Below are 14,014 nucleotides of genomic sequence, written 5' to 3'. Positions count from 1 at the left end.
GTGGGAGCGGGACGGGGCTTTCCGTGGGTGAGCTCCTGGGAGGGGGTTCCCACGGGCGGCTCCTGCCCGGCCCCCGCCGCCCCCTCCCCACTGCCCGCGGGGGCGGGGGGTCCGCGCTGCCCGCGCCCGCCCCCGGGGGCCCGGCGGAGGGCACGGGAGGGCACAGCCCCGCACGGCCCCGCACACCCGCACGGCCCCGCACAGCGCTGCGATGGAGCGGGCGGCGGGCGAGGCCCGGCCCCTGCTGCCATCCCCGGGGGGCTCCGCCGCGCTCCCCGCCCCCGGGCTCTCCTCCGCCGGCGCCGTCTTCATCCTGCTCAAGTCTGCGCTGGGCGCGGGGCTGCTGAGCTTCCCCTGGGCCTTCGGCAGAGCCGGCGGGGCCGTGCCCGCCCTCCTGGTGGAGCTGGTAAGGGGGCACTCGGGGGGGACACGGGGGCGAAGGGCTGCGGCACAGGGAGCCGAGGGGCGCCGGGATGGGATGGGATGGGATGGGATGGGATGGGATGGGATGGGATGGGATGGAGAGGGGGGTTCACCTGCTCTCGTGTTTGGGAGCTGGCGGGGACCCCCCTTCGCACAGCACCCCCGTCCCGACCCCGCCTGGGGCAGGGGTGCAGCAGCCTTAGGGGATGCCCTTTGCAGCTGAAGCCACACTTGTAGCCGGCTTGTGGCTCAACCTAAAATCAAATTGGTGTGCGCTCCCATACATGTCCCCAAAACCCAAGTCTAAACCCTGTGTCTCCATCCGTTTGCTGACCTGTGTTACCCGGGGCCACAAGGCAACCTGGCTGCTGACCTGGGCCCTGGTCGTGGCCCTGCTGGGTCCCCGCGGGTGTCGGGGGGTCGGTGAGGTGCTTCCTGGCGGTGCTGTCCCCGCAGGGCTCGCTGGTGTTCCTGGTGAGCGGGCTGGCCGTGCTGGGCTATGCGGCGGCTCTCAGCGCCCAGCCCACCTACCAGGGGGTGGTGCGGGCGGTGTGCGGGGCGGCCGTGGGGAAGCTCTGTGAGCTCTGCTTCCTCCTCAACCTCTTCATGATCTCCGTGGCCCTTCTGAGAGTGGTGGGCGACCAGCTGGAGAAACGTGAGTTGTTTTCCCCCACCGCGTTTGGGGCTTGCTTGGGGCCGGCAGCCCTCGGGAGTGAGGGGGAGCTGGTCCCAGGGTGGGCTACGCTCAGCCCGGGGTTCTCCTGGAAATTCTGAGGACGTGGCGCTCCCTGGTCCTGGGGCTCCTGCCACAGTGTGATGCTCCCGACCCCCCTGGGCCACCTTTCAGGGTGCAGCTGAACCTCCACTGCCCCCCACAGTGTGTGACTCCCTGTACCCCAATGGGACGCTGAGCGGGGCCCCCCAGCTGCCCCCCTGGTACGTGGACCAGCGCTTCACCCTCTCTGCTCTCTGTGTCCTCGTCATCTTCCCGCTCTCTGTCCCCAGGGAGATTGGCTTCCAGAAGTACTCCAGGTACTGCCTGGGCTATCCCTGGGTCACCCCCGGGTACCCTGTACCCCAGGTCTCCTCCCAGGAACCTGCAGGGCCACGGGACCCCCCTCCCTTTCTCCCAGCTGTGTGCTGACCCTCTGCCATGTCCTGGCAGCATCCTGGGCACACTGGCTGCCTGCTACCTCACTCTGGTCATCATCCTGAAATACTACCTGCAGGCAGAGAGCCTGAGCTTGACCAGCCCCCCCCAGCCCTCCAGGTAAGGGGGTCTGCGCCGTGTCTCTCCTGCCCTGACCTCCATGACATCAGCAGTGGTGTGGGGCAGGGCTGGAGGTGGGGCAGGGCTGGAGGTGGGGCAGGGGTGGTCCTGGGCCCTTGTGTGTGGGGCAGAGGGAGCTGGGGACAGCACACAGTAGTGGTAGGTGAATGGCAGCTCCCAGTCCCATCTTTCACCCCAGCAATTCCTCTTTCTCCCAAAATCACTGTGGAGGAGGTTCCCATGGTGGCATCCAGGCTGCACAATTTATGCTACCGAGGTTCCCTCTGCTTTTTGAGCCTCACACCCTCTGCTCTGTGCTTCCTCTCTACATGCCACAGGTCTTCCTCCTGGGCCTCTGTCTTCAGTGTCATTCCCACCATCTGCTTTGGCTTCCAGGTAGGTCACCCTGGCCCCCCGGTCCCAGCTGCCAGGGCAGTGCTGGCGGCCTCCCATAGCATCCCAGACTGGGGATGCCATCCCTTGAAGGGGAGGCTGCAGGGAAGGGGACCTGTAGCTGTCACCAGAGGTGGCTGCAGGGCAGGATGCAAGTCCCTGGGGATGGGACAGAGCAGGGCAGGGCACCCATAGGTGACAGGGAGGATGCTGGGGGTGGGGGTTGTCCCTGCATGGGGCTCCAGCACCATCCCCCTTGCCTTGCAGTGCCACGAGGCGTGTGTGGCCATCTACAGCAGCATGAGCAACCAGAGCTTCTCCCACTGGGTCACCGTCTCTGTGCTCTCCATGCTCGTCTGCCTGCTCATCTACTCCCTCACGGGTAACCCAGCACCAAACCCTTCACCCCTCCTTGCCCCTGGGGTGCCCTCCCCATGGCTCACCCCTCCTCCTTGAGCTCCCCCCTCCTCCTTGGGCTCTCCCCTCGCTGTCAGCAGGGCTCTATGGCTACCTGACCTTCGGCGAGGCCGTGGCCTCCGATGTCCTGATGTCCTACCCCGGGAACGACCCACTCGTCGTCGTTGCCCGCCTGCTCTTCGGCGTCTCCATCGTCACCATCTACCCCATCGTGGTGCTGCTGGGCAGGTGAGGGTGTGGTGACGGGCTGGGTGCCCCCCAGCCGGTGCAGCTCCTCTGAGTGCCACAAGCCCCCCGATCCCCTCTTGCAGGTCGGTGGTGAAGGATCTGTGGGCAGCCCCCAAGCGCGGGGCCGCGGCGGTGTCCGAGGCGCAGGAGCGGCGAGGCCGGGTGGCACTGACTGTCACCTGGATGGGCACCACCCTCGCCATCGCCCTCTTCGTCCCTGACATTGGGAAGGTCATCGAGCTCATCGGGGGCATCAGTGCCTTCTTCATCTTCATCTTCCCAGGCAAGAGCAGGCAGTGGGAGGGGGGGAAGGGTTCTGCCAGTGCCGGGAGCATCGCTGGGGTGGTGGGTGGCCCGTCCTGGCCCCGTTTTGGGGGTGCAGGGCCAGGAATGCCACAGTGGGGCTGGGTCGGGGGTGCTGTGGCAGAGGGGCTGAGCTTCTGCCCTGACAGCAGGGCTGTGCCTGGTGTGCATGACTGGGACCCGCAGCCTCAGACCACGCAAAAAGTGAGTTTCTGTGTGACTGGCAGCGGTGGGGGGCTAGACCCTGCAGAGAGCCCCACGCCAGGGGGACTGGGGCACAGGGAGTGGCCCATTCCTGGGGTCAGCTCTGCCCCAGTGGCCCTGTGCTGGTGTCCCCACAGGGCTGCTCTCATCGCCTGGGGTGTCCTCTCCGTGCTGGGCGGTGCCTTTGTCTGCGGGCAGAGCGCTGCCCTGGCCGTGCTGGGGCTGCTGCGCTGAGGGCTCACAGCCCCACCGGGACTCCCACCAGGACCCCTCCTCCATGGCCCCTCCTCCAGGGCCCCTCCAGCGCCTCCCCCAGCCCACGGCCCCGGACAGACCCGGACACAGCACTGGATCCCATCAGGTTTATTTGGCGTCACGGCCCCGTTGTACAGTGGCTAATAAAGACAGGACAGGGTATCAGAGAGGGTCCTGTGCCACACACCCCGAGGGACCCCCGTGCACGGGGGGCTGGGTGCAGGATGGGCACGGACAGACAGACACACAGACAGAAGTACAGACCCCAGGAAGGGGTGGGGGGGCAGCCACCCTCACGCCTGCAAGGCACTCACTTCGACTGCACAAGGAAACCCCTTGGGACCCTCCCTGCCCAGAAAAGACTAAGGGTTGCCTTGAGAGCAGGGATAATTCCCCCTTTGCCACCACCTTGACTCCCCCAGGCACACACACACTGTGCCAGGCACAGCCTCAACTCCCCCAGCCCCTTCCCTGGGTGGCCCTGGGAACTAGCACGGACCCCCAACATACTCCCTGCATTCAGGAGGGGCTCCAGCCTCCCACTCCCACCTCTACTTCCCAGTGCCTGCCTGCCTATATCTGGGGGATGTTCCCCTCCCCAACCCCTGCCAGCCCCTCCCTGACAGACCTTCCCTTCCCAGGGACCACCTCATGCCAGGGAGAGACGATCCAGGTGATGGGGTAGCTGGGGGAGGACTCTATGGGGTGGTGGGGACACACATGGGGGTTTCCTTCACTCCAGCCAGGTCCCACCCACTCCCCACCATGCAGGGGGTCACGGCCACCCTGCAGAGGGGCCGGTCTGGTGGCCCCTGGCACCGACGGTCAGTCTCTGCTCAGGGTGCACCAGGCAGCTGCAGGGGAACAGCACAGGAGGGTCACCCCTGCCCAGCCCACCCCACCCCAACCCCCCTGCCCCAGCCAGCCCAGGCCCCCTGCCCACCCCTGACCCCCAACCACTGCAGTGGGGCTGGCTGCCAGGGGCTCCCCGTCCCCCCCAGGGCAGGGCACTGCCCTCCTACCTGGCACTGCCACGCTGGACACGGCCTCGGGCTGGCTCAGCGTGTCCACCTTGACGTGCTGGAAGCCCTTGCAGGTGGCACTCTGCAGGTGCCTGCATCCAGGTGGGACAGTGGGTGACCCCCCACCCCAGAAACACCGTCCCAGCCCCCCACAGCTCCGTGGGCTCAGGCAGGGGCCGGGTGCCAGCAATCCCACTCACCTCCCCTTTAGCACAGCACCCTGCCTCGCTTCAGGACAGTGATGCCTCCCACATGCAAAGGCATCCCCAGGTGGGAGGTGCAGAGAAACCCACCCCAAGCCCCTGTCTCATTTACAGGGACAACCCCAGGACAGACAGACAGCTCTTTGGCCCTGCCATCAGACAGGGGACAGAGCTAGGGGCTCAGCAGCTCCAACAACCCTCCACACCCCAGCATCCCACCAAAAAAATGGGCTTTTTGCACCCCCTCTCCTACCTCTTCCAGTCCTCCTCGGTCTCCCAGAACTCGTAGACGATGAAGGTGACACCATCAGGCAGCTTCACCGCGGTGACACTGCCACAGGCAGGGAGAGGGGGTGAGCCCCCAGCACGGGGCATCCCTGCCCCCTGGGCCCCTGCAGCCACAGCTGTGCTGCAGGCTGGGCTACCGAGGGGTGACCCAGCCCTGACAGCCCGGGGAGGGGCAGCCCCCCAGCCCAGCACTCCCCAGCCCGTGCAGAGGGTGTTGGTGACCGAGCAGGACCACATCCCACATCTGGGCTGTTTTGCCCAGTCCTTCACTCGGTGGGGTGCCCTTTGCTGCAAGGGCAGCTGAACATCCTCTGCCCCCCCCCCAGCCTTCCCAGCACCCCCCGTGCGGCTGCCGGTGGTACCCACTGGAAGCAGTCCCGCTCCCCGGCCACGCTCTTCAGGTACTGCTTCAGGGAGCTGCAGAACTCGCCCAGGTGCTTGTGCGACACCGTCATCTCGTTCCGCACCAGGAGGAGGTACTGCCGGCCCCAAACAGCACACGTGAGCCCCGGGGCACAGGGACCCCGAGCCTGGGGCTGCAGGGACCCCCAGCCCCGGGGGGACACAGGGACCCCCAGCCCCGGGGGGTCGGGCACACTCACCGTGCAGGCGGAGCTCTCGCTGTCCGACAGCCGCTGGTGCAGGTCAAACCACAGCGTCTGCAAAGGGGAGGGAGCAGTGCTGGGGGGTGGATTGGCTGAGGCTGCCCGTGGGTTTCTGTCCCCTGCCCAGTGGGTTTCTGTGCCCAGCACTTGGCATGTCTGGCTGTGCCCCCTTCTCTGCAGGGGACAGCTCCAAGAGCCATTTGCACCTTCATGCCCTGCAGGACGCTCTGCAAGAGCTCCCCGTGCTCCCAGCACAGCCAACATCCCCAACACCATGTCCTCGCCCCTGCCCCAAAACAGCTGTCACTTTTTCACAGTCCCTGAACTGTCCCTGGAAAGGCAGGACCAGGGGGTACCCACTCCTCCTCACTGCCCTCTCACCCTTCCTAGCTCTGGCACAGTCTTAGCCCCTCTGGTAACCACACTCACAGTCAATTGTTCCACATTCCATAGCTGCTGTCAGCTCATCAGAAAGAATATCCTCCAGCACCACCAGCAACCCACCCGTGGTCCCTGCACACCACAGCACTGGGATGGGCATGGCCACCTCTTGGTCACCTCTGGCCCAACGTAGCAGGGAGGTGGTGGGGCTGTGGGGACACCCCAGGGACAGTCCCACACAGGGAAACACTGGCTCTTACCTTGTCCTCCAGCTTGCCAATCAGCTTGGCCAGCCTGTTGATCTGCCCTTCCAACCCCTCTGCCTTGGTGTCGGGGGAACCTGCAGAGGCAGGAGGCAGTGATGGGGTGAGGGGCACTGTGGGCACTCCCTGAGAGCCCTGTGCTGCTGCTGGGACTGCAGCTCCCGTCCCTGAGCCCTCCCAGCCACCCCAGGCAGCCACCACTTACCAGCCTGGAGGTTCTTGCCGTGCTCTCTGGGGACCACCCAGGTGGTGGGAGTGTAGTTGGGCACAGGGCTGTCATACCAGGGGTCACTCAGGCCATGGCCAGCCTTGCTGGGGTAGTGCCTGCAGCCAGAGAGCACAGGGGCAGTCAGGATGGCAGAGCTGGCACACCCAGCACGGCACGAGCCAGCCCCAGGGAGCCAACAGTCCTGGCAGCTCTGCCAGTGTTGCCAGACCCTCTGCAGAGCAGCAGTGCCCACACTGTGCCCAGGCAGTGCAGGCTTCCCTCCTGTAACCACAGAGGGAGAGGCTGAGCAGCTCAGAGGGTTTCCAGAGTCCCTTCCAGCAGGAGCAGCTCTGTGCTGGCTGACCAAGGTGCCCAGGAGCCCCAGCTCCTCTTGGCACCTTCTGTGGTCACACAGCTCCCAGCTGGAAATGGGATGAGTGCCAGGGAGCTGACGGGCATCACACCAGCCAGCGTCCTCCTGCCCCTCCCCTGGCTCCTCCAAAACAGGTGCCCTTTCCCAGCCACCCCACAGAGTCCTTGGGTGCTGCAGGAGCAGTGCCCAGGCTGCTGCTGGCCCCAAAAATCAGCCAGTGTGGACTCAACCCTACACAGGGGAACACAATGTGCAGATCTGGTCCCAAGGAACGTCCCCAAGATAAGGAAGCAAGAACAACAATAAAGGTGGCAGGAACATCCTTTTGCTGTGCAATAATCCCACTGCTGGTGCTGGATAATCCCCTGTCAATAGGCAGGAAATTAGGTGAAAACAGACAGAGATTTATTTTAATCACAATTTAATGAGGTGTTTCAAGCTTGGACCTCTGCCTTTGCATTTTGGTGTTCAGCCCTTTATTTTGGTGCTTTTTAGGCCACCTCTTTGTCTTCATGTGGATGCAGGAGATAGATTTTTTGGGTGACTTATTTTTCTTTTTGGCTATTATCTTAGTGAGAAAACAACTACAATACTCCCCACTATGAACCAGGCCCACACATCAGAAATAAAAGCCAGCAAAGTCTTTCAGAGGCTCTAATTGCTCTGCCTGATGTTGGTTTTTTTTCCTCCTCATAGTTTCCCACGAGCTCCTGCTTTTTTTCTGTACAGTTTGCCACAAAATAGGGAGAAGAAGGAGATGTGAGATGAGGAAACCCACAGCACTCCCCAGGAAAGCTGGTGAGGTGGCACCAGAGCTGCCCAGGGTCTCGCTGTGTTCAGGGAGTGGTGTCTGAGCAGGGAGCTGGTATTTTCACTCTCTGTGGTCCATGTGCCTCTCTCCCTGCCCACAGCCTGGGGAAGCCAAGACATCCCTCTGGAAGCATCCTGAGGCCTCCTGGCTGGCAGGTATGGCAGGAGAGGGATTTGCTCCAGGACTATCTGACAAATGGCTTCCGTGGCAACCTGTCCTGTTACAGCTGGTGATGGTGGTACCTGGGGGTGACACTGACCCCAGGGGGGTGACACTGACCCTCAGGGTGCTGTGCTTCACGTGAGACCAGGGGACAGCACTACCTGTCCTCAACAAGCACCTCTAGCCTCTGGACGATGACACTTGCTGGGTGCTCTGGCAGGAGGAACAGCACCCCTGGCAGGGAAAGCTGCCCCTGCAGGCTGTCCTCAGCACAGCCCAGACATGTCCACCCCTCTGGGGGTGCCTGTGTCGTGCCCTGGGTGGGACTGGTGGCTTTGCTCAGAGAAGCAGCCCCATGCCCCAGCCCCAAGCCCCCAGCCCAGTGCCAGGGTGCTGCCCCTTGTTTGCCTCCCCACACACTGCTCGTGAGCTAAAAGGGATCCTGAGGGCTGTGGGAGAGTGTGGGCAGTGCAGGATAGAGTGGTGGAGAAAAGCCCCCCAGCTCTCAGGAAGCTGGGAAGGGAGGCAAAGAGAGAGGCAGCTGCTCCCCCAGCTCCCCTGTGCCCCACACAGGGTCTGCTGCGCTGCCCTGGCCCCGCAAAGGCACCTTCCTCCTCCTCCTCCTCCTCCTCCTCCTCCTCCTCCTCCCCCTTCATCCCCCCGGCCCAGGGAGGAGGGTGCAGTGCTGCAGACCTGCTGGGGTTGGTTTGCTCGTCGATGGCATCCACAGCACTCTCCACGGAGCTCAGCAGGGACTGGGTCTGGTTCGCTGTCTCCTTCAGCAGGAACCGGGTCACGAACTGCTCCACGTTGGTGCCGCTCTCGTACACCTGCCAGGCACACAGGGATGGGCTGAGCCCCAGCACCTTCACCCAGCACCACCACCCAGCAGTGAAAAGGGGCCCCTCCTGTGCTTTGGAGATCCCTACTCTGAGAACTTGAGCATGTTTTACAGTGCTCTAGTCCACAACCGCATGGCCAACCCAGCACTAAAGAAAAAGGAGTTTGGGATGATTAACAGAGCTGGATGTACTCTTTGAGAAGCTCCCAGGGTAATCCAAACCCTTCTGAGACAGAGAACATTCTAAAATATTTTAATAGCACAGTTGATCAGCTTGAAGCACCCAGGGCCCCTTTCCCAAAACAGCTTTGCTGAGCCCTGCTGATGGCATGGTCCTGCTCCTCCACCTCCTGCCAGCCAGCAGCAGAGGTGGGACACTGGCACAACTGGAATGACCCCAGCACACCCAGATGGACACTGGCACAGCACATTATTCCTGTTTTATGGCAAAGAGATTAGCAAGGTTTATTTCCATGGCAACTGGAGCAGCTCTGCGAGAACCCAGAGGGCCTCTATCTTTTATATTAAATCATAAAAGAAGAACGAGCTGAAGGAAAAACCCTTGGGGTTCTGATCACAGAACTGATTTCTCACCCTTGAATTTGTAGGGAAGCACGAGATTCTTGGCAGCTCCTTGAGCATCCAATTAGCAGAGGTTAATGACACCTGTCTAACACAGACAACCCTGCCCCTCCCATGTGGGGCCCTCACCCAGGCAATTATTTCATCACCTAATACATCTTCCACTGGCCACACTCGGGCCAAGGTGGGTGTATTAAATGGATACATTTCCTTGACAAACACATATCACTGCATTTGGGATCAAAACCAATTTTTTTGCGGTCTCCCCCTCCTTGGCTGCTCCCCCCACAGCCAGCCCTGCCTGCAGCCAGCACTCTGCCCGTGCTGAAGGCACGAATGCACTGATCAGACACTCCAGCAGGCCCTGCTGTGATCACAGATGGCTCTCACACCCAGCCCAGCTCTGGCTGCTCAGGATCTGGTTGCTGCCTGGGCAGAGGGCGGCTGCTCCCACGGGCTGGGGGCTTTGTCCCCCCCCTGCATTTGGTGCAGACCTGCTTTCAGGAGGTGCCCCCACTGAACACAGAGCTGGGTCTACTCCTTCCCCTGCTTGACTGGGCTGTGCAATCCCTTGGGCTCTCCTCTAACATGATTTCTTTGGGATTGCAAAAACAAGTCATTAAGAAGACCGGCTCCAAAGGAATCCTTCCCATCGTCTTATTAAAACATTCATCAGACTGTCCTGGTGAGATTTAATGAGGTTTGTTCTTATTAATCTCACCTTGAAGAGTTATTTCTTCCTTGCTTTGCCTGAGAAGTTAAAATATTTATGGAGATAAATAATAATTGCTGCTCAGTGAAGCTGCTTTGTGCCAGAAGCTCTTTGACATCTCCAAGCCTGCTCTTCTCCATCCATCACTTCCAGGCTGGAAAGTTCCAGTCCAACTGCCTGGCCTTGATGTCTGCTGCAAACAGGTGCCTGTGCCCATTTGCAGTGAGCAGCAAATGTGAAAGCCTCGTTGAAATAATGGCCTTGAGAATTGTGTGTTGATGGCTCTCAGGAGAGCCTCAGAAAGCATCACCACCTGGGAAACCAGGGCATGAGCCAGAGACGTGGAAAAATGAAGGAAAAGTGGGATAAGGAAAGCTTGCTTTATCAGGGAGATATTGCACAGTGCCAGGTCAGCAAGATGAGGTCCAAGCCCCAAATCTCTCCCCCCTCTTCACATCACAGGCTTTTCATGTGTCTGCAAGGCACCTTTCCCCACACAGCAGCAGCAAACCTCGGGCACAGTCTGCTCAAAGCCCCACCACGGCTCTCCAGCTTCTCATTTCCACATGCATCCACCCAGAGCTGACCAAATTCTGGAACAGATTAATTAAAACACCCTTGGGATGTGTTGCCTGTGCAAATCACAGCTGGGACTTTGATTTTCAGGTTATTCTTGAACTGCAGAATTCCATAACCTATCCAGAAATCCACATCTGGTTTGTGCTGTGGAAGTTGATACAGAAATTGTTCAGAAATATCATTCAAAATACACGGAAAGATGACTCAAACTTTACCAATTCACTGACCCATCACCACTCCCTTCTTTTTTCAGTCACAATCATTCACCATGATTACATTTTAACTGCATCATAGGAATGTTTCATCATATAATCACCCATTCAGGAATGGGGGGAAAAAGCCAGTGATAATCCCAAAAACAACTCCCTCCATATGAGGGCAGATCTCTGTGCTGCAAAGGTGAGGACAGGAAATGCTCTGAGCCCTCCAGAAAAGGCAAACTGGCCTTTTGAGCAAACAACTTGGCCCCTGAGGAGCCAAATCCTTCCCAGGGGGAAGATACCCTCAGTGTGACGACCAGGTTGTTCAGCAGAGCAGGAGAAAACCTGCTCATGTAAAATGAAAGGCTGAGATAAAGGATTAGCTGGAGCATGGAAAGAAAAGATTTTTTTTTTGAGGCTTATTTCTACTGACTATTTTATCTGGAGGTGTCATCGTTGAAAAAAGAGCAATATCACATTTGGCAGGCTTAATTTTGACAGGTAGGGATGCGAGAGCAATCTACATTGCTGGTCTTGGTTGTGCTAAAAAACAAACAAAAAAATCCACCATTTTTAGCATCCAAGGCTGCTGGCAGATGGTGCTTGCTCTGGGGCTGTAACTGAGCTGCTCAAACGAGCACAGCTTTGAAGTTTGCTTCTGAGGGCTGAAAACTGGGAGAGACCCACGGCCACCCTGGCACGAGCAACAGGGAGAGCAGGTCTGATGGAGCAGCAGCAGCTCCCACTGAGCCCCAGGGCCTGACATCTTCTGCTCACTGAGATGACAGCTCGTGAGGCAGAGACAAGAAGGCTGGATTGCTGCAGGAACATTTTAAATCACAAATAACACATGCAAAACTATTCACCTGTATGTAGATACCTCTGAGCTCCCTAGTGCTGCTGGAGCAGCAGCAGCTGGTATTGAAGGTCAGTGCACTCAGTTTTCCCTTTATGATTTACATATTTTTCATCTAAATAATGATTCCCAGGGGAAAACGTGTTTGCAGCTGTTTTGGGTACAGTGCCAGTCCACAAGACACGTGTGGTGTCTGGCACCCTGACATGAGAAGGCTCTCAGAGGGTGATGTGTCACCACATGGTCATATTCCTGCTCCAGGTCCACTAATGAGACAACTGATAGACTGGCAGTGGAGCTCTCAGTAAGCAAGCAAGAAGTAAAACACTGTCATTCACATCTCCCTTTTTCTCCCTGTCCAGGACCAGCTGCTGAACATCAAGCAGAGGTTGGTCCAGGGCCCCCTCAGGCCCTCAGGCCTCCTCCATAAACCCCTCCTGCAGTACCACCACTCTTCCCTGAAGCCACTGTCATTGCAGCATGTGCATGAGGGCTTGCTGCAACTTCAGCTGCAATTTTGGGCAGTTTTGCTTTCCAAGCACTCTCCTTCCATCTGGGACAGGGCAGGCACCAAGGTCAGTCACCAGTTCTGGTGCCCAACAGGAGCATCTCCAGGAAGGAATGATTTGACTTTAAATCTCAGCTGTTTTGTCCTTGAGGGCATTCATCACTCAGCATTTTTCTGGAGCTTCTTTGCATCTTGCTTTTCATAAGTTTGACTCACCACCAAAGGTCAGCCTTGCTGATGTTTCCATGGTCAGTCCTGAAAATGCTTCCCTGGCAGGAGCTGGAGGCAGGACAGCCCCAGTGCAGCCGGAGCTGTGCCCGGCAGGAACGGGGCTGATTGAGCCTCTCAGGTTCCAAACCCCACAGCTTTTGTTAACCCAGCTGAGGCACATCCCTGGGGTGCCCAGGTGAGGGTTTGTTCCGTGGTAACCACCAGCTCATGCCATCCCTCTGGCTCCCTGGGCACTGTCCCCTGGCACCCTCGGAGCTGGCAGGGAGGGTGCAGGCACTGGGTGGGCACTGCCCCACACTGTCCCCCAAGGCTGGGGGTCAGGGACTGTGGCAGAGGAGCAGAATTAACCTGGCTCTGCTCCCCCAGCCCCCCCGTACCCACACACCCTTCAACACTCCCCAGTCACACAAACCACCCTCCCCAGTCACGTTGGGTCTGGTATTTGCCAGCAGCACTACTCAACAGTAAAAAAGAATTATAAAAGAACATCTCCTGCTGTCAGCCTTTTTTAGATCCCGAAAGTTCATTTCCTCTCTCTCCAATTTCCCTTTGCATTCCCACCGTCACTGACAGTCATGTGAACGCAGCACAGACATCACTGTATTGGAAAATAATCACACTGACAGATTTTGTTTGGCTGCATGAGACCTTCCACCACCGAATCTAATTGCTGCTGATGCTTTATGAGGTCCTCCAGCACGAGATAATTGCTGCTTTCTCTTTTTACGGGCAAGAAATAATTGTCTTTGAAGGTGAGAAATATAAACAGCAATTAAATGCTGTGGTTCTCCATGCCCTCCTGTCAGCTGGCACCTCTCGCCAGAAAGGCAGCACAGAAGAAGGTTGAGCTTCATTCATCATTTGCACTGAATACACTGTTTGAAAGGGAGGGAATAGGAACACTTCTAAATGATCAGGAGTGATCTCCAGCTTCTGAAATGTGTATTTGTTATGGAGAATCAGGAGCAGCTCACCAGCAAAGCAGTCTGCTCACAAGTCACAATGCTCAGCATCATCACCAAGCCCTTTGCAGGATCTGGCCACAGAAAAGGATGCAGAGACAGCAACCTGACCCAGTGGAATGTGTCCCTGCTCACGGCAGAGGGGTGAAACCAGATGAGTTTTAAGATCCCTTCCAAACCAATCCATGGTTCTGTGATTCTACAAGACCTTTCTGGGGGCACCCATTGGGCAAGTGGCAGCTGACACCAGCTTTTGTAATCCAGGGGTGTGAAAAGCACTATGGTTTGCACCTGGAGAACCTTTGGATGCTGCTGCCTGGATGTTTATCCTATTAGAACACTGGAGATGAGTTTCTCTACCACCCACAACAGCTTGTTTTCTGTTGGATTTTCTCTTCCCCCGCTTCTTTACCTGAATAAAGTGCCTGTGTTTGAATAATTCATTCATGAAGTTTGTACCACTTTGTTCACAAAATCACAGCAGGAGCAGTGTTTTTGATTAAATCCCTCTTTGCCAGCTCCTCTCTGTGATGGAGTCTTGCTCTTGTTCTCTTGCCAAGAGTCTGCCAGGCAGTGAAGAGCAACAGCCCCATGGGCTGATAGAGTGTGGGTGCTGAGGGGATGCTGGGCTGGCACTCCCTCCTCTGGCTTGGGAAGCGTCTGCATTTGAGATTAAGGGTGTTGTGATCCTTCAGTGGGGCAGGAGGAAGATGCCTCCAGAACTCCAGCTCTCC

At 58.5% G+C, this 14,014-nt stretch overlaps 2 protein-coding genes across 4 annotated transcripts in view; one reads left to right on the top strand and one right to left on the bottom strand.

Moving 5' to 3' along the window:
• The first annotated feature begins 176 nt into the window (after positions 1–176).
• On the top strand, positions 177–3,658 carry SLC38A8 (solute carrier family 38 member 8). Of its 3 annotated transcripts, none has more exons than XM_064670614.1 (10): positions 177–406; positions 880–1,078; positions 1,302–1,455; positions 1,589–1,693; positions 2,032–2,089; positions 2,354–2,468; positions 2,581–2,731; positions 2,815–3,014; positions 3,184–3,238; positions 3,376–3,658. In XM_064670614.1, exons 1-10 carry the CDS (start codon positions 212–214, stop codon positions 3,470–3,472), a joined length of 1,329 nt encoding a protein of 442 aa, XP_064526684.1. In that variant the 5' UTR covers positions 177–211; the 3' UTR covers positions 3,473–3,658. The 3 variants fall into 3 exon arrangements, with proteins under 3 accessions (XP_064526684.1, XP_064526685.1, XP_064526686.1); XM_064670615.1 differs by having other exon boundaries at positions 179–406; positions 2,584–2,731; XM_064670616.1 differs by having other exon boundaries at positions 180–406; positions 2,584–2,731; positions 3,187–3,238.
• The window catches only part of NECAB2 (N-terminal EF-hand calcium binding protein 2), a 66,060-nt gene continuing 55,632 nt past the window's right edge, over positions 3,587–14,014 (bottom strand). Inside the window, exons 6-13 of the mRNA XM_064670617.1 lie at positions 8,503–8,639; positions 6,461–6,579; positions 6,253–6,332; positions 5,609–5,665; positions 5,373–5,485; positions 4,972–5,049; positions 4,516–4,607; positions 3,587–4,347 (exon numbers count right to left, since the gene is read on the bottom strand). Of these exons, the coding sequence (XP_064526687.1) occupies positions 4,319–4,347; positions 4,516–4,607; positions 4,972–5,049; positions 5,373–5,485; positions 5,609–5,665; positions 6,253–6,332; positions 6,461–6,579; positions 8,503–8,639 (705 nt within the window). The 3' untranslated portion in view covers positions 3,587–4,318. The remainder of the gene's footprint in view (positions 4,348–4,515; positions 4,608–4,971; positions 5,050–5,372; positions 5,486–5,608; positions 5,666–6,252; positions 6,333–6,460; positions 6,580–8,502; positions 8,640–14,014) is intronic.

The sequence above is a fragment of the Pseudopipra pipra genome, chromosome 14 (genome assembly GCF_036250125.1).
Source record: "Pseudopipra pipra isolate bDixPip1 chromosome 14, bDixPip1.hap1, whole genome shotgun sequence".
Lineage (NCBI taxonomy): Eukaryota > Metazoa > Chordata > Aves > Passeriformes > Pipridae > Pseudopipra > Pseudopipra pipra.
The sequence above is the reverse complement of the archived record's forward strand: the minus strand, read 5'-3'. Positions and strand labels throughout refer to the sequence as shown.

Excerpts from the sequence above, each read along its gene's own strand:
- SLC38A8 (XM_064670614.1), top strand. The coding sequence starts at position 212 with ATGGAGCGGGCGGCGGGCGAGGCCCGGCCCCTGCTGCCATCCCCGGGG. Across the intron at positions 407-879 it reads CCGCCCTCCTGGTGGAGCTG|GGCTCGCTGGTGTTCCTGGT; the intron begins GTAAGGGGGCAC and ends CTGTCCCCGCAG. Across the intron at positions 1,694-2,031 it reads AGCCCCCCCCAGCCCTCCAG|GTCTTCCTCCTGGGCCTCTG; the intron begins GTAAGGGGGTCT and ends TACATGCCACAG.